Genomic DNA, 22,837 nt, shown 5'->3' on the forward strand with positions numbered 1-22,837 from the left:
TGATTACCTCATCAGTGCTGCCCCATCAGTGCCCAATCAGCAGACTCTTGGCAGGTCCTTGAGTTACCTATACTGCTAAAAGTGGTAATAAAGTTTTTTTTTTTTTTTTAATTTTTAGTTAAAAATAACATACATGTTATACTTACCTGCTCTGTGCAGTAATTTTGCAAAGAGCAGCCCAGATCCTCCTCTTCTCAGGCCCCTCTCTTCTGCCAAGTGCCCCCAGCGTAAGCAGCTTGCTCTAGGGGCACCTGAGCTGAGCCATGGCTCCCTGTGTCTATTCAGACACGGAGCCAGGGCCCGACCCCGCCCCTTTCTCTCCTCATTGGCTGACTAACTTTGACAGCAGCGGGAGCCAATGGCACCGCACTGCTCTCTCAGCCAATGAGGAGGCGAGTCTGGGACAGCCGAGACACTTCTGCAACATGGCTGGATTCAGATAGACCTCAGGTAAGTACAGGCATATCCCACTTTTAAGTACAGAATGGGACCAGAGCATGTATGTAAAACGAAAATGTACTTAAAGTGAAGCAATACATTTTTTAATTTCTCAATGCATGTAAATACACTAGCTCCATAGGAAATCTGGGTCAGCTTGACATGGCACTGCTGACAAGGACACCAAGCTTGGGGAGCATGTTAAGGGGATCCAGGACTATGATATGGTAGATTACCTTGGCAAGCTGGCTGGCCACAAATAGGATATGTTGTAGTCCTGGGTCCCCTCTTGGTGCTCCCTAAGTTTGTTATCCCTGTCACTTATGGTTTGGGAGCAGTGCCATGTCAAACTGACCAAGATTTCCCATAGACACCAAAGTTAAAAACCGGGAGTAGTGCCATGCCAAGCTGACCAGGCTGTGTCTGTACTCGCGAGTGTATGTAAAGTGAGTGTACTTAAAACAGGGTATGCCTGTATTAGGAGGGCTGAGGGGAGCTGCTGCACACAGAAGGCTTTTTATCTTTATGCATACAATGGGTTAGGATAAAAAAACCTTCTCACTTTACAACCACTTTAAGCCTAGGCTCACACACTGTAGGGGGTTCTGTGTGACGTATTTGCTTGGGCACAGAACCCATTCATTTGAAGTCCCTTTTTTAAAAACTTGTCTGGTTGCTGCTGTGGCACCATGCAGTTTTGCGCACTCAAAGACGCACTGCGTTTTCTGATGCCGTTTAGAATTAATAGCACCCCGAGCATCTGCAAAAAAGAAGTTTGTTTTGCTTGTGGATCGGGGAATGTGTGTGGTTTAACTTCTTGCCATCTGCGCTATAGCCGAAGTACGGCTACAGCGCGGACTCAAATTTCCGGGAGGCCGTCTTTATATGGCCTCCCAGAGACAGTCTCCCCGCACGCTCCCGCGAGCGCGCATCGGGGAAAATCTGTGTTGGCCGTGTCCCTTGGACACAGCCAATCACAGATCGTGGTAAATGGCCAATCACAGCGGCCATTATCACGTGATCGGCCCATGCAATCTGAGATGATCTCATATGTAAACATATGAGATCATCTCTCATCGCCAGCGCTCCTTCCTCACCCGGAGACTGCAGTGTGAGGAAGGTGGAGAGCCGATCAGCCGTCGGGGACACAGTGGAATGTAATCAGGGCACTGATCACCAGTGCCCTGATTACTACAGAGGTAAAAAAAAAAAACAATGTGCCCACCATCAGTGCCCACAGTGCTCAACATCAGTGCCCACAATCAGTGCCCATAGTGCTGCCAGTCAGTGCCCATCACTGACTGGCAGCACTATGGGCACTGAGTGTGGGCACTGATGGTTCTGCCCATCAGTGCCGCCCATCAGTGCTCATCAGTGCCACCCGTCAGTTTCCATCAGTGCCACCCGTCAGTTTCCATCAGTGCCACCCGTCAGTTTCCATCAGTGCCACCCGTCAGTTTCCATCAGTGCCACCCGCCAGTGCCCATCAGTGCCGCCTCTGTGCCCAGCAGTGCCGCCTATCAGTGATCATCAGTGCCGCCTATCAGTGCTCATCAGTGCGGCATATTAGTACCTCCTCATCAGTGCCACCTCATCAGTGCCCATAAGTGCCACCTCATCAGTGCCCATAAGTGCCACCTCATCAGTGCCCATCAGTTCAGCCTATCAGTGCCCATCAGTGCTGCCTCATCAGCGCACATCAGTGAAGGAGAAAAATGTATTTATTTTCAAAATTTACTCGCAGAAAATTAGAAAAACTTTTTTTTTTTTCAAAATTTTCTTTGTTTTTTTCTTTTTGGTAAAAAATAAAAAACCCAGAGATGATTAAATACCACCAAAAGAAAGCTCTATTTGTGTGAAAAAAATTATAAAAATGTCATATGGGTACAGTGTAGCATGACCGCGCAATTGTCATTCAAAGCGTGAGAGCACTGAAAGCTGAAAATTGGCCTGGATGGGAAGGGGGTGAAAGTGCCCGGTAGGCAAGTGGTTAAACTTGTTCCTGGACCGGCTACAGTGTGAACCTAAGCTAAAGCACACCTGTTATATTGTACTGTAAAGAAGAATAGCCTAGCATATGCATCACAGGCTCCCTTTAGTGCTACCTAATATCTTAAAATTCTTGCCTTCTGCCCCAAAGACCCAATGAAACACACAAGACACCAATGCGGCATTGTAGGAAGGGCGTGTGCACATTTGCCCTGTACACAGACATTTTGATGTATCAGGCAACCATGGTACAGTGATCAGAAACCCTGAAGGTGTGCCTGCTTTGTGTCCACAGGGCTTTTTGCTTTACATCATGATGCAAATGCTTGCTTTATTAACACGGGGTTGTAGAGTTTGGTTGGGGCAGCTAAACAAGACTGCCAAACTTTTTGCATTAGTATTTTATATTTAAAAATTTAAATGTGTGCCTGGAGGTCAGTTTCAAAGTATTTATCCCATTAATGCAGATTAAACGGCAAAGGATTGTTTCTGACAACATACCTTGCAAAAGAAACATCCCAACAAAAGCTGCCTGTGTATCTAAGACATCACAATCTGCTCATAATGACCATGATCTTCAGATTGTCATTAATATCAAATTGTGTCAGTGTAATGACATCCAACCACAAAACGCGTCAAGCTTCAACTGATGTTTTTACAGTGACCCAGTTTTATGTGAGTAGATATTCAAAAACCAGTGACCATTATATAGATTTTTATTTATTGCGTGCCATCATGGAAAAGGCAGGCTTGTCCTGAGCCAGTCACAAAATATAGCAGACTTGTCATTAATTTTTAAACTGTCATTTCTGCCTGTGTATTAAGTAGACTGGCAATGCTAAAAAACAAAATGCAGTGTTTTCCATTGTATTGCAGTGTTACTCAATAACATGCATTAAATTGGATACCACATCACAAAAAGGCTGTGCTGACTGGTTGGGAATGGTGATGGGGCATGGGGAGTCTTCCCGGCTGGCAGAACACGATTACTGCTAGTGGCTATAGCCATCAGCAGTGATTGCATGTACAAAATTTCAACAGGGTGGTTGTACCCAAGTCTATTGATGGACGGTCTTGGGTACAACCAGCCTGCCAATAGATGGTTCCAATCTAAGCTAGTCCCTGCTTTAACGGACGAGATTCGATCCATCTATGGCCGGCCTAATAGAAATCTAAAGGCAACAACTGACACCCAGTTGGCCATGTAGGGCCAACCAAAAAATGTCAAACCATAACAAACCCCCACCCCTCCTAGCCCTCTCCCCTGCAGTACTCCCCATTTTCCCAGGACAAGTGATTACTGTTTATAGGAAGACCATAGTGCGTGGATCGCAGACTTTGGTATATACCTATTTGACCATAATAGAGACCATCCATTCCTCATAGCATCAAACATCCTAAAATGGTTAGAGTTATAAACCTTTAATGAGCATCTCAGTTTCAAGAAATGTAATAATTGCAGAACCTCATGGGACAGAGATTCAGATAGATGGATCAGCAAACTTGATCAATATACAATTATGGATGGCGAACTATCCAATAGCAGCAGCTTCAGATGTCCAACTACCCCAGACATTTTCGAATATTTTTGGACTGCTCCAATTCAAATGTAGCCTTCTAAAATGGTAACGCCGAGTTCACTAATCGTTTTCAGAACTGCAGTGTTGGGGGGCATAGGTTTTTTCCAATGTAATACAATCGCTTTACAAACGTAAAACAGAAGTATATTCAGAGGTTTATGCACCACTGTGGTGGCCAATCCCTCCACAGGACCCAGAAGGCACACCAAGATGGACAGGGGGACAGCGAGAGTTGTGGTCTCCAGCATAAATTTAGTGACATCTGCCCAAAATTTTGGATTAAAGAGCAGTGAAAAAAATATGTGAAAAATCGGCCTGGGCAAAGGTACAATGCCAGCAATGATTGTGCTTGGGGATTGTTAAATGCCAGCCAATTTGGCAGGGATAAAATAAATATGGTGAAGAACTTAAATTGAATCAGTCTGTATTTAGTGGACAATAGTTGCTGAAATGGGTAATTCCACATGTTATCCCAGTCACTCCCCTGTAAATCAGAGACATCAACTACCACTTCATTCTACAGCATTCAATATAGGGAGGCCTGACTGGGAACAACTTGTAGATTACTGATAATAGTTTGACCACGGAATTAGAACATAATAGCGTTTTCAGATGAGAGGGTTGAGCACACACCAAATTGTGACACAAGGGCGTGACTGCATTGTAGATACCGAAAAAAGTACCAATTGGGGAGTGCATGTTTTCTCTTAGTTTGTCAAATGTCACAAATTTGCCTGCCAAAGTTGCAATTGTTTTAATCCTCCTATTTGCCCATACAACTGGACATAGATGTTCCAGGAAATGGGGAAGCTGGGGGTTATACCAAAATGGGGAATAAAGTGATGTTTCAGTTCCCCTTGGGTACAAGATTTATTGAGTCTGATCCCATACTTTTACGGCAAGTTTCACGGAGCACGTGACACAATGCGGTGTTTTGGGTCCCTGAAACTATAAATACTTTAGATTTTCATTAGATCCTGTTAGGGCAGCTTCCAGAAAAGTGGCAGCATCACCATCATCCCCCATCAGCCATCTTTGAGCAAAGACCATTGTCCTTGCCAAAAAAATGCTTATGTAGATCATGTAGTGCCCTGGCCCATAGGTTCCTGTAGTGCCCCAAGTCCAATGTGAGGCTGGCCAAAGGAAAGAGCTAAATAATCTATTGATTGTTTTACAATAAGAGCGTGGTATTTATATGGGGGCATGTCTTAGAAAATAAAGGATGACCGGTAAGATCTTCATTATCAAAAAATTAATCCTGCCTATTAAAGACAATGGTAGACATTTCCAAGCTTCTGTTTTCTGTTTCAGCATAGTTGGGCCATATAGTCTGTAACCTTTGCTGTAATTCACACCCCTAGATACATTAGGCTAGTCACCCGTTTCAGAGGGAAATCCGGGTCTGCTAATGTTCTAGTTTCAGGGACTAATGGTAAAATGGAAGATCTAGCCCAGTTCAATCTGGAGTATCTGGTGACTTCATTAAAAAAACGTAAAACTGCCCATAGTGGCCCAGGTTTTGACTTGGGTTTTCAAATGCAGAAAAGCAAAACTGAATTAGGGCTCTTTCACACGGGCGGTCCGATCAGATCCGACTGTCAGTTTTTTAGGCGAATCTGATCGGATCCTCCATGCAGCTCTATGGGGCAGCGGGTGTCAGCAGAGACACCTCCGCTGACACCCGCTGCCATCCGCATCCGATCCTGTGCTGAAATCTGGACGGATGGAAACCCTATTTTTCCATCCGTTCAGTAATCGGAGCGGATCTGATGAGAGCGGACAAGCGGTCCGCTCTCATCCGATCCCCCATAGAGGGCAGTGGGTGCTGAGACACCTCCCTCTCCGCACTGCAAGCGGAGACGGAGCTGTCATCCCCCGGCTCAGCGGGGATCGTGGATCGATCCCCGCTGAGCAACACGGATCCGCCTACGGAGGCGGACCGTGTGAAAGAGCCCTTAGGGCTCTTTCACAGGGCCGCTCTGTGTGTCCGCAAATCATCCTATTTTTTTGCAGATGATTTGCGGACATAATGTAAGTTTATGGCATTGCGGATGTCAGTGGAATACCATCCGCTGACATCCGATTTTCCTCCTTTCAGTTCTGTTTTGTTTTTTGGAACGGAACAGAACCCTATTTTTCCTCCGTTCAAAAAACGGAAAGGAAGGAAAATCGGATGTCAGCGGTGTCATCCGCTGACGTCCGCAATCCCCATAGACTTACATTATGTCCGCATATCATCCGCAAACGGATGGGATGATATGCGGACTTACGGAGCGGATGACACAACTGTCATCCGCTCCGTGAAAAAAAAAAAAAAAGTCCCGCAGCGGACAAAAGCAGCAGAGCGGCCGTGTGAAAGAGCCCTTACAGTGTTCTGTTGGATGTTTGTGACTGGTAAACTTTTGAGGCCTGTTCACACTAGCAACACACTACAAAAAAACATGCAGGCTGGTGTCTGTTTTTGCCTGGTGATGAGAAGCTGGTGCAATGCGTTGTAACTGCTCATTGTACTGTGAACATTTTTTTTTTATTCCTTTTTTTGAGACTGGGCAAAGTAACACTCTGTTCAAGTCTTGGCACTCCTCAGTCTGGTGTTGCCATCCGATTCACTGTTTAAAGGTGCAGCATGTCTGCATTTTTTGTACTGCACATAACACCAGTGTTGTGGTATAAACAGGGCACATAGAAAACAATTGTTCCCTTCTGGTGACTGGCGTTGATCAGGTGCAGAAAAACGCAAGTCACTGCACATATATTTCTGGTAATTCACCAGCTGGCACGGTGTTTGTGTGTTTGCATCAGTCTGCCGTATGCTTCCTGTCTTTACATCATACACTGCTGTTCTGCTGATGTAGCTCTGCTCTATGTTTGGAAGACATAGGCCACTTGGGAGCCTTTAAACATCTATTATTCCAGTCAGTATTTTGTTGTACTTGAAATCTTGTTGGAAAAATACCAATTTCCCTTTCCCGTTTTCAAGTATATCATCTACTGTGTCATCTAGCATTTAGTAAAGCCAAGTACTTGAATGTGAACTTCTGAGCAAAACACTAAAATATCCAATATAAAAAAAAAAACAGATCTGAACGGATTTTTTTGCATTTGATGATAGATGGTTCAGTAGCAGGAGAGAGTTTGCTACTCTCTGATTTTCCCCCCTTTAGGTGTGTAGTAATATGCATAATACAGAGTAATGCCAGATATACAGTGCCTTGAAAAAGTATTCGTAGCTAGAGATATGCCGGTTTTCGGTAATTCGATATATCGCGGTATTGCATGCCCACGGTATTGTTATTGTGGCATTTTTAGACCCCGTTCACACTGGGGCGATCTGACTTGCCAGGGCGACCTCACAAGTCGCGGTGCGCTGCTCGCACTGCGACCTTGGAGCGGCCGGCACGGACTTCATAACATTGAAGTCAATGCAGGTCGCTCCAGGTCGCCCCAAAGAAGCTCCGGACCCTTTTTCTAAGTCGGAGCGACTTGTGTCGCTTCTATTAGAACGGGTCCACAGCTTCTCCCTGGCAGGCGACCTGGCAGGCAACCAGGTCGCCTGACAGGTCGCCCCAGTGTGAACGGGGTCTTAAAATACCGTGTTTATCTGCTCCTTAAGTCTGCCTTTACAATTGATACATTTCAGTGAGCTGGATGACTCATTCACTCACTCAATAGAAACCGCTCTGGTAATATGATCCTAGAGTGAGAGACTTAGCTCCTCCCTGTAACCAATCAGACGGCTCCCACTCGGTACACACCCCCATGCTTCTTCCAGGGCTCAGACACAGAAACACTGCTAATACAAGCAAGTTTATGCAGATAGAATAAGATAGATAGATAGAATTAGATAGAGATAGATAGATCTAGATATATATTATAGATAGATAGATAGAGATACACACACACACACACACACGCATACCTACATACATAAATGGGCATAGCAGCATATTATATATACACACACACGCATAGCAGCCCACATTACATTATTATATAGCCATCAAGCAGTGTCTGGCCTACCTGGTGATGACTGGTCCTGGCGCTCTGATCCGATGGCCTGGTCTTTAAGGGGGCAAATCCTTGCGGTCCAGAAGTGGTTAAACGTGCAGGGGGACCAGTGTTTTTATCTATAAATGACTTTACTATTGCTTTAGGCCTGGTTCACATGTATGCAGGTTGGCAGCCCACATTTGCACAGGCATAGAAGCCCATTGATTTGAATGGGCTTGAGCTGCTATGCCTGCGTTTTCGGCTGAAAAAAGGTGCATGCAGAATTTAAAAAAATGCAGTGGCAGTGAAATCCATCCTTCTTTTGCACCATGCGACTTACCTGCAGTTGCTGCACATGCAAACTGTGTTTTTAAATGCTGGGCCCACGTATATAAAAAACGCAAGAAAGCTTACCAGAGCAGGAACTGCAGGTTAGTCGCATGGTGCAAAAACAGGATGGATTTCAAGACCACTGAGTTTTAAAAAAATGCTGCATGCACCTTTTTTCTGCAGAAAATGAGGGCTTAGCAGCCCGTTCAAATCCATGGGCTGCTATGCCTGTGCAGATGTGGACCGCCAACCCGCATACATGTGAACCAGGCCTAAAGCAATAGTAAAGTAATTTATAAATAACAACACCGGTCCTCTTTCAGGTTTAACCACTTCTTGACCACAAGGATTTGCCCCCTTAATGACCAGGCCATCGGATTGGAGCCGATCGCCAGGACCAGTCATCACCAGTTAGGCCAGACACTGCTTGATGGATTATTTTAGGCCTGGTTCACAGAGTCTGGACTGACTGACTATATAATATTGTGCAAAAGTGAACCAAAGTCCCTAAATTCAGCAATGAAATTCAAGTGAGGTAGAAATTAAATAATTGAATACCGTGATAATACCGTATACCGTGGCTAAACCTTAATCAATTAATCGCAGCATGAAAATCTGATATCGTCACAAGCCTAATTCGTACCCCTTGAAATTTTCCAAATTTTGTCATGTTACAACCAAAAACGTAAATGTATTTTATTGGGATTTTATCATCACAAAGTGGCATATAGTGAAGTGGAAGAAAATTGATAAATGGGTTTCAAAATTCTTTTACAAATATGTGAAAAGTGTGGCGTGCATTTGTATTAAGCCCCCTGAGTCAATGCTTTGTAGAACCACCTTTCGCTGCAATTACAGATGCAAGTATTTTTGGGTATGCCTCTACCAGCTTTGAAATGAAATGTTTGCCCATTCTTTTTTGCAAAATAGCTCAGGCTCTGTCAGATTGGATGGAGAGTGTCTGTGAACAGCAATTTCCATGTCTTGCCACAGATTCTTAATTGGATTTAGGTCTGGACTTTGACTGGGCCATTCTAACACATGAATATGCTACACCAGGGATATGCAAACTGCAGCCCTCCAGCTGTTCCAAAACTTAAAGTGCCATCATCCTTCTGCCTCTGGGTGTCATGTTTGTGGCTGTCAGAGTCTTGCTGTGCCTCATGGGACTTGTAGTTCTGCAACATCTGGAGGGCCACAGTTTGCATATCCCTGATCTACACCATTCTATTGTAGCCCCAGACCTGTATTCGACTTCATCCATCTTTGCATCAACTCTGACCAGCTTCCCTTGTCCCTGCTGAAGAAAAGCGTCCTCACAACATGATGCTGCCATCATCATGTTTCACGGTGGGTTCAGGTTGATGCATTTTATGTGCCACTTTGTGTTGGTCTATCACATAAAATCCCAATAAAATACATTTAGATTTTTGGTTGCAACATGACAAAATGTGGAAAATCTCAAGGGGTATGAATACTTTTTCAAGGCACTGTAGGACTCTTTAAACTTCAATGACCTTACTGGTGCAAAGCTGATGCTGGATGTTGCAAATGGGAAAATCCCATTGGCTTCTTGCACGTCTCAGAGACTCCTTTGGTGACACCTGCCTGGTTTTGTTTTCAGCTCTACCTCCTCGCTTTAGTCTCATTACTGCTGTTGCAGTGCTGGGATTCTGAGTCTTTGTGCTGTACCCTCTGTATGTTAAAATAAATAAAATATAAAAATAAAATGCCTGCAGGGAGCAAGAGACTCCCAACATAATGGTTACAGTTTTACAGTTTGAAATGGGGATGCTGGGTGATTATGTTTTCTGTCATATACTGAAAACTACAGGCTGCCAGCATTTGGGCAGACTGATGCTTTAAAGTCTTTGTACAAAAAAAATAAAAAGTCTGTAGCTGCTGACATTTAATAAAAGGACACTTGCCTGTCCAGGGGTCCAGTGCCATCCTCACCCAAACTGCTTCTTCTTCACCGTTCTTCGGGTCCCTGGCACGAGCATGTATACTATGGGTAGCTGGCTGGGACTCCTTGCAGTTTCACAGCTGGCTGACCACTGCGTACGCAAAGGCCGCACTGCACTTGTGTGAATAGTCCCGCAGCCTTCTAGGACCTGTGACATGTCCCACAAGGCTGCGGGCGGGGGGAGTACTTCCGGTGGATCGCTGCAGTGATTTGAGTGGAAGTTGGACCGGGTACAGGTCAAAACCAGGTACCTGCTGTCCCCCCCCCCCCCCCAAACCCCTCAAAAAAAAAAAAAAGCCAAAATTAGAAGAGAAGGGGGGCATAAAGTGGAACTTCCCTCTTTAGGGTGCCATAAGTGAAATGTGTAGGCTTACTATGGGATGACCACTTTTTCTAAAGCTAGTAGCCTGGCCATCATGGCGATACTTTGGCTTCATTACTTTTCAAGTCCCTGATTCAGAACAAGGATTAACCATACTGACATTTCTCTGGCTTTTATTTCCTTTTTCTGGTGAGTCACACAGAAGTAAAGAAGATACAGTCAGGCATCTATCTAGCCTTTTCAGAAGGCAGTGATCATGAACCTGAACTGGAAGAAATGCTTAGGCTTTATAAAATACTAGTTTCCTGGCTGTCATGGTAATCGTCTTGGCTTCAGTACCTTCAGAACAATTATGCAGAGCCAAAGTTCTGACTTTACCCAGGTCAGGAATTCAGAAAGTAATGAAGTGTGAAGTTAGCCAGGCAAATGGCTTTCTGAGGATGTCTATCGTGGCAGCTCTCGGAAATTCTCTCTGTATACTGTACGTCTCCTATTCATTTATAATTGCAAACAATCGTGCTTTCTGGCTGTTGGACTGCAATTGAAAGAGTATGGGTGGCCTGGCCTTGAAGTGTTGTAGATCATTTCTGTTGTATTTTCTATGCTTTATTGCGTAAGGGCTGTTGTCCAAGTCAATAGGAACATAAAATTACTTTTTAGCACGGAATCAGCTTAGGAGGTCAACTGCAAGTCCAATGCACCCCTTGATGGTCCCAGAAGCAACTTCCACTCTGTGAAGAACTGAGGAGGCAATCTATGACACTGGTACCTCTGTCACAAGACATGTTTATAGTCCAGGTCCAGGCCAGTCCAAGTTATTGCCCAGGAATTTCTCCCATGAACTAAACTCGTAGTATTGGGGTCAAAGCAGGTTGTATACATACTGATCCGAGGGCATGCCTCCTGGTAATGTTAAGCAAGCCTGAAAGTTTGGAGGATTCTTTACACCCAGTCAACCTCTACATTAGAATTCAGGAATACATTCCACCTATACCCTTTTAAATCATTCTTTCTGTTTTAGGACCCACATGCAGAAGAGTTTGAAGACAAAGAATGGACATTTGTAATAGAAAATGTAAGTCAAAGATTTTAAGATTGTATTATAATGTAGCTGTTTGTTTTTGTTTGAATTTTTTGTTTTTTTGTAGGCTGAAAATTCCAGAAATGTTCTTATGTTTTATGGATTGTAATGGCTGCGATTTAATTAACTTTGGCCATGGCACCATCTTGTGGCGATTATCTAAAATGACACTTTAAATACTTGTGTGTTAAGGCAGACTTAATGTTCAGCTCCAGGCAAAATTTTATTTATTTTTTTATTTATTTTATTTTAGATAAAGTGAGGAAAGATTAGAACCTCTGTTTGGATTTAAATGCTGTAAGTGTCCCCTGCTTTATGTGACAGTAAATGAAGAGAGTTTTACATGGGGACGCAAACAGCAAATAGAAACCTGTTAAATGTTTTACCTTTAGGGTCCTTTCACACGGGCGCTCCGGATGTCCGTATTTCATCCCATTTTTTTGCGGATGAAAAATGGACATAATGCATGTCAATGGGATTGCGGATGTCAGCGGATGACCATCCGCTGACATCCGATTTTCGTCCTTTCAGCTCTGTTCTGTTTTTTGGAACGGAACAGAACCCTATTTTTCTTCCGTTTAAAAAATGTAACGGATGCAAAATCGGATGTCAGCGCTGTCATCCGCTGACATCCGCAATCCACAAAGACATACATTATGTCCGTATATCATTCGCAAACGGATGGGATGATATGCGGACATACGGAGCGGATGACACAAGTGTCATCTGTGTCCGTGAAAAAAAAAAGTGCCGCAGCGGGAAAAAAAAATTTGGAGCGGCCGTGTGAAAGAGCCCTTACCCTCTCTACTAGAAAAGTTTGTTTGTTTTTTACAGTCTGTCCAATGAAAATCCCATCACTTTCTGTTCGTTCTGCTTTCTGTCAGATACAAAGGAAGGGAGAGAAAACTTCCCAGACCTGAACACCGCAATACAAACCTGCAAAGTGAAAGTATATCATTGAAGTGTCACATGTTGTGTCAAAAGTCCACCAGTAGCGGAGCCAGAGGTCTAGCTGGGGTGGCAATTGCCACCCCAGACGAAGTCCTTGCCACCCCTGTTGCCACCCCACTGAAAACATTACACTCATAGGTAGGGCTGAACGATAGAGCGCGGGCGATAGTCACATCGCCGAACGTACGATACTCAGTGGTTGTAGAAGGTAGCAGAACAGAGCCCGACATCCGTCCCACATGTTCCGTCTGCCTGCCTGCAAATAGTTCTCCTGACTGACCGGTGAGCAGCGGCGCCGTGAGCAGCTGCATAGCTAACCAATCTGTGACTTAGTCCACAGATAATAAATGTGTTTCCGTAATTGTCCAACAGAGCTTATAGTTATGAATTGGCCCAGAAGAAAAGGATTGTTTTGCCTGCAGTGCATGAGAGATTTGAGTAACTTTCAGTTTAATTTTTTTTTTTTACTACAGGTACTTATATAGTGCCATCAATTTAGCAGCATTTTACATATATGTTCTACATTCACATCAGTCCTTGCCCCCAAGGAACTTACAATCTATGGTCCCTAACTCACATTCATATACATACTAGGGCCAATTTAGACAGCAGCCAATTATTCTACCAGCTTGTTTTTGGAGTGTGGAAGGATGCCTGGGTACTCGTAGGAAACCCATGCAGGTACAGGGAGAACATGCAAACTCCAAGCAGGTAGTTACAATGTTTTGTACGTCCATCATACTATAACAATAGCTTACAGGCATGCTTTTCAGCAGCTAGTCTGTACATCCGCTTACATTATTTTTGTCTGATCTTTTGCGGAAATAAAGTTATTTGTGTACTACGAAAGAAAATAGAAGGTTCCCCTGGGGTTTTCTCTTGCAGCGAACAGACTATCAAACAAATTGAAGTATATAAAAAAGTATTTTATTATAAAAATATTTAAACAAGGTTTTAAAATATGAGCTCTGGTTACATAGATTCTCGTCATGATCTATCAATCATAACATGCAATATCCAATGGTCTCCCCCACACACAAATCAGGGATAGAAAATGGGCCTGAGGAAGACGAGCTTGTGCCTCGTCGAAACGTTGATTAAAACTATCATTGTGCGTTTACCTTTCAAGACGCGTGAGTGCCGCTCTCTTTTTTGAGCCATTACATGCAAAATAGGTAGGTATACGCAAGGCAAATTTTTACAATAAACGATCCTGCCCCAGACCAACACCCCCGTTGAATTTATTGTAAAAAGTTGCCCTAAATATGCCTATTTTGCATGTTATGATTGATGGGTCATGACAAGAATCTATGTAACCAGAGCTCATATTTTAAAACCTTGGTGGATTTTAAATATTTGTATAATAATTTTTTTTTTTTATATTTCAATTTGTTTGATCGTCTGCTTGCTGCAAGAAAAAACCCGGGGGAACTTTTGATTTTCTTTTGTAATACAACATTTGGGGTGTGCAGCTTCTTTGTCTCTGGTGCCTTTCCAGATTTCAACTAATTTGTGTACTTGGACACAACAGTGCGACACTTCATCCCTACACTTTCTCTCTTCAGTCTCAGTCCCTCCCCCTTGGTAATGAAAGGAGGAATTACATTTGTTGCAATGTATAAGAATTACAATAGGAGACACAAGCGCACAGCCACCCTCGCATTATAACGTTTTAATTGGACAATAGTTCTAACAGATACACTCACGTTTCAAGAAGATAACAGGCACATACAACGGTAGGTTCCCTTTCTTCCTCTCTCTCCCCCGGATGGCTCCTTCAAATGCTATGGAGCTCGATCGCCTCTCCTGAAGTGCCTGATGACCCGAATCCTCCTCACTACAGCCCCGGCGTTCACATCCCAGTGCGCCTGTGCCATGACTAGCTGGCTAGTTGCCACTGCGCATGGGTGCCGCGGCCCTGCCAGAAGGCTATAGATGGAAGGGGAGTAAGGAACTGGACGACGTAGCACACTTGCTAGGTTGCTATGACAACATGATTCGGTGACCTGAGGAAGGAGGCTCCGCCTCCGAACGCGTTGTCATAGCAACCTAGCAAGCATGCTATGTCGTCCTGTTCCTTACTCCCCTTCCATCTATAGCCTTCTGGCAGGGCCGCGGCACCCATGTGTAGTGGCGACTAGCCGGCTGGTCCAGGCACAGGTGCACTGGGCTGTGAACGCCGGGGCTGTAGCGAGGAGGATTCGGGTCATCAGGCACTTCAGGAGGGGCGTTCGAGCTCCATAGCATTTGAAGGGGACATCCGGGGGAGAGAGGAAGAAAGGGAACCTACCGTTGTATGTGCCTTCTTGAAACGTGAGTGTATCTGTTAGAAATGTTGTCCAATTAAAATTTTATTATGCGAGGGCGGCTGTGCGCTGGTGTCTCCTTTTGTAATTCTTATACCGACTCGTTGTCTACCACCCAGTGGAAACAAGGAGAGCTGCAATGACATTGGAAAAGCGTGCATTCAAAAAAGACCACCAGCAAGCCTTTCAGTGTCATCTGATCAGCGCATGAACTGGTGAAATATTACTTTTATGTGTATATATTTTTGGTGCATTTGTTGCAATGAGCTGTCTTTGTGTGCTATTTATTGTGTTTCCATCAGTTAGGTTGTGTTCCCCATATGTACAGTATTTCCACAAAGCAGGAAATCCCAGTGCTGGGACTTGGGTGCCAGTATCTTCTGGAACAGGAAAACTGGTTCTTGAGAAGCAAATATAAAGGGGTTACTTGAAGAACCTATCTAAGTAAAATGAATTTCATCTTTCTAATACTTGTCCTTGAGCATTATTAAAAAAACATAGTAAGTAGTTCACGCAGTGCAGTACTATCTCTCTTGTAGCTGATGTTCTCCTTGCACTATTCTGCTTCCCCTCTGCCATCTTGAAACTCCCCTTCCTGGTTTTCATTCCACATATTGTAAAGACACCCCACATGTCTCTGTTGCCTCTGGGAACTGGCAGAACTTTTTAGCATGTCTGCACATGCATGGAATTCACATCCTGCACATACGTAAACACGCCAGAAAGCTTTGCCAGGTCTTTAAATCCTGTGGTGTGTCTGCGCATGCGTAGAGTTTAAAATCGTGCAGTACTTTGTCCTACTGGAACACTGCCTACTGCAATGTGTGATGTGGACATCCCAGGTTACAAAAAAGGTTTGTGAGGTTTATTCACAGGGAAGATAGCTGTGAGGATTAGTGTTAGGGCTACAAGGAGGGTTCGTGCGAGGGGTTTAAGTAGATGGAAAGAACATTCATAAGAAATGTCCACACAGCACTTGCGGGCATTGGGCAGAGACTATCATTAAGCCCAATGTAATGCCCAGAAGTACCCCTAGCTCTCACTACAAATTCTAGGAATAATTTTAGAACCGAGTGGAGCAGGTCTAAAGGTGGGCACTATTCTGCAGGTTTGTTCAATAAAGTGTCCGACTGCCACAGACGTCATGAAAGAATATTTAGCTGAAGGAACTTCCAGGTGCTGACAAACGCTGTGGCACTATACAGTTGCACTGGACTGGTCGAACAGCACCAGCATTACCAGCATACACAGGGAACTGTCAAGGATATGAAATGTAAAGGTAATATGAAAGGTTGTTATATATTTATTTAGTATGCACAGATTCCCCCATCAACACTAACTTTATTGATGGGGAGATCGAGCCATTTTTCTCCTTCAACCCATGATTGATGGTAAGAAAATTGCATAAAGCTTGGCTTGCCTTAAGCCATTAGAAGATCTGTATGTGTCTATATGTGAGTACATTAGGCAAGATTTTACTCAGGATCTCTGCCAGAAAGAACCTGCATTCTGTGCAGACAATATGCATATGGCCGTGTGAAGGAAACCTTAAAAGATCACTGGTGTCATGCTGCTGGCTCTGCCAAGGGGTATTGGTCCTGGAAATATGCAGGTACCATCAGATGAGAGATCCGTCAGCCACAACTCAGGGAACCCCTAGCATTCTCTAAAGGAATCCTAGAAATTCCACAGAACCATGATTGAGAATGGCTGATCTAGCAACTGCAGAGCAACTGTTTTTGCTTGAGTGTTGCTGCCATCTAGTGGAGGATTTTGAAAATACATCTCTTCTATAAGTGCTAGAATATTTAATTTAGATGTTCAAAAAGTATAAAGTCTTTTTACAATTTCAGAATCTCATTAAGGCGTCATGCACACTGGTTTATTGAAAACGCTATTTCTACTAGTAGGAGAAAATCAGCATTAAAAAACCACCAAAGCAATTTTTGTTAAAACCAGGTTAGCAAAGGTTAGCAACCTTTGGTGTTTGGGGATTTATTTATCCAGTTGTTGACTAAACACTGTAACTTTAATGCTGCAGTGCAGACTGACTGCACAGAATAACATATTGGCCTAAAGGTAGGAAGAAATTCGATTTTTTAACATTTTTTTATTGGATATGTTTTATAGCAGAAAGTAAAAAATGTTTTTTTTTTTTCAGTTATCAATCTTTTTTTTGTTTATAGCGCAAAAAAATAAAACCCAGTGGTGATCAAATACCACCAAAAGAAAGCTCTATTTGTGGGGAAAAAAATGATGTAAATGTAATTTATGTACAGCGTTGCCTGATCGCACACTTGTCAGTTAAATTAACACAGTGCCGTAATGCAAAAAAATGGCCTGGTCATGAATGGGGTAAATATTCCGGAGGTCAAGTGGTTATTTCATAGGCCAAAATTGTAATTTTTTTATGAAATTAATAAATGCTGAAGTGCTAAACGCGCCTAGCGCTTAGGTGAGTTTAGGCATGTATAGATGTGGTTAGCCGTGTTGAGCATTTTTTATGCCCACAAGCCCTCTCCTAAACACGATTCTTCTGTGTTCAGGAGAAGCTTTGACTGCCCCTAAACTATGCTTCTCCTAAACTCCTGTAAATGTCTGTGTGTATTGTAGGCTTTTATTGAGGTGCATTCAGGGGCTTAATAAAAAAAATCGGGCTTTTATTGAGGTGCATTCAGGGGCTTAATAAAAAAAGTCGCCAAATGCCCAAAAAACATCAATCAGTTTAGGAGCAACCATGTGCACGAGGCCTTAAAGGTATTTAAAATATTAGATCAAAAACACACACATATTATTGTTATTATATATAGAATTTATATAGCGCCGACAGTTTACGCAGCGCTTTACAACTTGAGGGTAGACATTACAAATACAATACACTTTAATACAGTAGGAATCAGAGGGCCCTACTCGTTAGAGCTTACAATCTAAGATATAGATAGATCTGTTGATATAATTGTCAGTGAATGCCAAAAGTGATTGCTAGATTATGATTTCTTCCCAGATTTTTATGCTGAATCACATTGCATGGGAAGTTTAATTTTTTTTTTTTGCCTCCCTGGGGCTTTTGCCATAATGTTTTCAGGATATTTATGTATTATTGCACATCTATATTGCAAAATGCTCTCCTGCAGCTATGTGACATCTGTGTTTCCTCTCATGGCTTCATCTCTGGTGCTTATTTGAAGTCCAGCCTGGGTGACAGTCCTTATACCATAGAAGGGGTACCTGGATACCATAGAAGGGGTGGACAGCGACACCTAGGGATAGGAAGTGTGCTATTGACAAAGTTACCATGTGGGAAAAACTGAAATCAATGCATCTACCTCATCCAAAGAACTAGTAGGTTGCGCTATATTCCTATTTTGTTTTGGCCTTTAAATACACTTTTATTCTGTTAGGAAGTGTAGTATTGTCTCCTTTATGTGTGTTCTCTGTAATACAATATTTTTCATTTCGTATTTAAGCATTGCATTTAGCTACAGTAGTTCCCTTTTGACCATAACTTTTAGCTGCAAAACAATTAATTGCATTCTCTAAATAAAATGACACAAATTCACAATTCACAAAGAAAATGTAGCTTATGGCCCCTTTCACACAGACGGACCATTCAGATCCGCCTGTCCGTTTTTTTGGCGGATCTGAACGGTCCCCCCATGCATCCCTATGGGGGATCCGATGTCAGCGGAGACATGTCCGCTGACATCCGATCCTTTAAATCTGGACGGATGGAAACCCTATTTTCCATCCGTCCAGCGGATCGGATGATAACGAACCGACGGTCCGTTCCCATCCGATTTCCCCCATAGAGATGTATGGGGAACTGACAGCTATGTCTCCACACACAGCGCGGAGAACAGCTGTCATCCTCCTGCTCAGCAGGGGATCGGCGGATCAATCCCCCCGCTGAGATAAACGGAGTCCGTCCGACGGACATACTGTGTGAAAGAGCCCTAAAGTGTACGTTAACCTTTAAAAATGCACAGTATGTTGCTACATATTGTGGGATTGATTAGCTCGGTGGCGGGCGTGGATGACCCCTTGGGGGGATTCGTTACACAAGGAGATAGCTGAGAAGTGGTTGCAAACAACAGTTTGGTTTATTCATGCAATTTTCTTCACACAAGTGCAAGCGTCAAAAGCATCAAAATAAAAATAAAACACAAAATAAATCCTCGTAACTGTGGGCAGCTACCTTCAAACATACAGGAACCTACCTACGGAGTCTGTCTCCAATCTACTGTTGGGCAAACTTTGCTGATCCTACAGCAGACACTCAATAGTCCATTTATTTTCTCTTCACACAACAAAATGTCCATTGAACATGTCCCTTTGCTTGTCTCTTCACATAGCAACCATTCCTTTGCTTGTCTCTTCACATAGCAAACAGTGCATTTATTTCTTTCCACATAGAAATAGTCCAAGACCTCACCTTGAGTAGTCTTCACACTTTTTACCCTCCTTAGCGCACATCGCTCCAGGAGGTCTTCTCCCATGCTCACACAGCGTCAGGAGGCACACATCTGACTGTCCTCCTCTCCCCAGCTTCACACAGCGTCAGGAGGCAGCTATCCTTAGACTTCCTTTGGACAAATTATAGAGGCTTTATCTTCCTCATTCCGAACAGCTGAATGGTTTTCAACTTCTTTACACCTTCCTGCTGCCTTTGCAGCCGACACCCTATAGTAATTGGTGAATTGTCTAAACCAAGCAGAAGTGTATCTCCTGTCTGTGACAACATCCACAGATTTACCTGACTTCCTGTCACAATATGGGTATAGCTGCATAGTGTGCTAAACCTGCCCACCAGCCAGAGCTCCTTTTTGTTTTAGGTCCCTTTCACACGTGTGCAACCTAAAAGTCAAGTGATTTTGCCACAATTTTGACTGGACTTGAAGCAATGCCTATGTAATCTTGAGGTCTATGGACCTCAAAACACATCAAAGTCTGACCAAAGTAGTGCAGGGACTACTTTGAAGTCGTTGCAACTTGAAGTTGCACAAATATGAACGGTAACTCATTGGAAATCATGGAGTACGACTTGTCATGCGACTTTGCAGTCCCAAGTCACAGGACAAGTTGCACAAGTGTGAAAGGGGCCTTAAAGAATGTAAACCACAACCAAATATAACCACTTCAGCTCTCACACCTGTTTACCCCCGATGGACCAGACCATATTTTCACATTGCTGCTACGTGTCTGTTCATGAGTCTATAACTTTGGAATTACTTATAATAAAGAATTGATACATACCGGTATATTGTTTTTGGTGGGACAAACGGGGCTTTTTTGTGACCCTAAAGTCCTCTGAGAATTTTTTTATTAAATATTATTTGCATATTATTTTTTTAACGTTTGATCAGTAATATTTTGAACACATGTACCATTTCTGTGGGGAAAACATTTACATTTTATTCTGTTGCTTGTTCTATTTGCTGCAACATTAAAATTAATTCGTACAGAACATGTTAAAGGTTGTCACAAAAGAAGTAAAGTTTTGTATTGCATATATTTTATTTTTCTCATAATGCATCAGTCATTTAAAGTTCTCACTGATTTAAAATAAAACAGATATACCCTAAACCACATATTTTTTTAATAGTAAATCCTCAAAGATAACAATTTATATATGTGCTGTACAATATTTTTTTTCCAACAAATAATTTAAAATAGAAATATGGAACAGGAAATTTAATTGTTAAATAGTGCGTATGCATGTTGAAACAAATGGGTTAAGTAGTAAAATAAGAGCTTGTCCTGGTTAATAAAAAGTTAACTCCTTGTGTACACAATAAACTTTCTTCTGTGTCTGCTCACCCACAGATTGTCTGACCGGGAACTCCGGAGATAAAACGGTTACTGTATTACTTTTTTTTTTGTTTACATGTGTTACACTGAATGCTCACTGTGATTGGCCTGTCACGGTGATCATTCAATGAGGAAGCCTTCTGAATGGCTCCTAGTCATAGGGTCTGAAGCTTATGTTTCTACAGACACCAGGTGTCATGGGGCTGTGCACGGAAGGGAGCAGGGAGAGATAAGAAACTGCAGGGCATACAGGAGATGTCCTGTGTACAAAGGAGGGGGGGGGGGGGGTTTCTGGACGTTTGTAAGATGCCAAAGGTAGGCAACTTGTTAAAGAGGATTCTTAAAATCCTCTTCAGCCTGTGATGACTCCATTCCAAGTTGTTGTGCCAGCGCCTCCTAGTGCCGTGGGAGAGATTGCGGTCTTGTTCTTTCGTGCCGTTCCTCTACAGCAGGGGTGGGGAACCTTTTTTCTGCCAAGGGCCATTTGGGTATTTATAAAATCATTCGGGGGCCGTACAAAATGATCAACTTAAAAATGTGCCTGTTATATTTTGTCAAAAATTGAATTAACTCACCCCTAATGTGATGGATGCAACTGCTTCTCTTTGATGAGGTGTGTGATGTTAGCTGGTTTTGATGATGTTGCTACTCGCAACTGATTTTCCATGTTTGCATCGGTCAGTCTGGAGCGCAGTCGACTTTGTGGTGGTAAGTTTTGAAAAGAACTGCTGGTGGGTATAGCTGGCTGGTACTGCTTCAGGTACTGCTGGCTCAGGCTGGTACTGCTGTGGATATTGCTGATTCAGGCTGGTACTGTGCTGTAGGTACTGCTGGCTCAGGCTGGTACTGCTGGCTGGGACTGCTGGCTGGTACTGCTGTGGGTACTGATGGCTGGTATTGCTGGCTTGTACTGTCCTGTGGGTACTGCTGGCTGGTACTGTGCTGTAGGTTCTGCTGGCTGGTACTGTTGTGGGTACTGCTGAGTGCTGACGCTTGCTTGTACTGCTGTGGGTACTACTGGCTCTGGCTGGTACTGCTGTTAGTACTGCTGGCTCTGGCTGGTACTGATGGTTCTGGCTGGTACTGCTGTGTGTGCTGTTGGTGGGAAATGCTGGCTAGCAGCGGCGCAGCGCTGGAGGAAGAGGCAATATCGCTGACTGTTTCCTGTATTGGTCACAGGCGGACTGCATATGATATAACTCCGCCTGTGACTCACTCAGACCGTCAGAACTATACAGGAAGCATTGGCTCCGTTCTGACAGATCAGCTGAGAGACACAGACTCAGCTGCACGGGGGGCCGGACCAAATGACTTTGAGGGCCGCATACGGCCCCCGGGACGTAGGTTCCCCACCCCTGCTCTACAGTGTATACACTCTCCTTTCCCAACAGCTGAGCTCATAAGCGACAGTACACACTGCACATGGGTGGATAGAGCAGCTCACCTTAGGATTAGACTCATGAGAGTCAAACACGCTTTGGGATATAAGTATAGCAGCCTGATGTCCCTTTCTTTCACCGCCTCCAGCTATTTCTCCATATAAACCAGGAATCCGGTGTAAAAAGCAGAAAAGATCTAATGCTCTCTGTTTTGCAAAGGCTATTTATTCTCTGTCAAACAGATGAAATTCCACTTACATTGAAAAGCACTTAAAGCAGTGCAGGCTTACAGCGTCATTAACAGCTCTCTGTACACCATCAGGAATCTACGTACTCCGAGCAGGCTCCTGCCCTGTACGCGTTGCGTCAGAGACTTCGGCAGCGGGATGTAAGGATATTGCGTTTTCAGTATATTTTAATAAAAATTGTTTTTTACACGATTTAGCGACTTTTGTTCCCTATTTATAGTCTCTGGCAAGGATGATGTTGATCTAGGATAGGAAAGTGGATTGCTTTAACCCCATAGTGACTGGAAAAGATTTGCTTTGGATATGTGGGATATGGAGAAAGCCTAATGACTGAGTAGATAATGTGGAAGGTGGAGGAAGGCACAGTGTGGACACTGGGATTGAAGAAGAGAAAACTACTTGAAGCATTAGCATTTTCTTTGAATGAACTTTGTTTTGCTCATAATCTT

At 43.4% G+C, this 22,837-nt stretch overlaps 1 protein-coding gene across 5 annotated transcripts in view; it reads left to right on the plus strand.

The window, feature by feature from the left end:
• EHBP1 (EH domain binding protein 1) overlaps positions 1–22,837 on the plus strand; it is a 739,122-nt gene that overhangs the window by 171,518 nt on the left and 544,767 nt on the right. For all 5 annotated transcript variants that reach the window (XM_082251356.1, XM_082251359.1, XM_082251357.1 and 2 more), the window contains exon 5: positions 11,637–11,690. In XM_082251356.1, coding sequence (XP_082107482.1) covers positions 11,637–11,690 — 54 coding nt within the window. The remainder of the gene's footprint in view (positions 1–11,636; positions 11,691–22,837) is intronic.

Source organism: Pelophylax lessonae, assembly GCF_965119305.1.
Source record: "Pelophylax lessonae genome assembly, chromosome: 3".
NCBI classification, from domain to species: domain Eukaryota; kingdom Metazoa; phylum Chordata; class Amphibia; order Anura; family Ranidae; genus Pelophylax; species Pelophylax lessonae.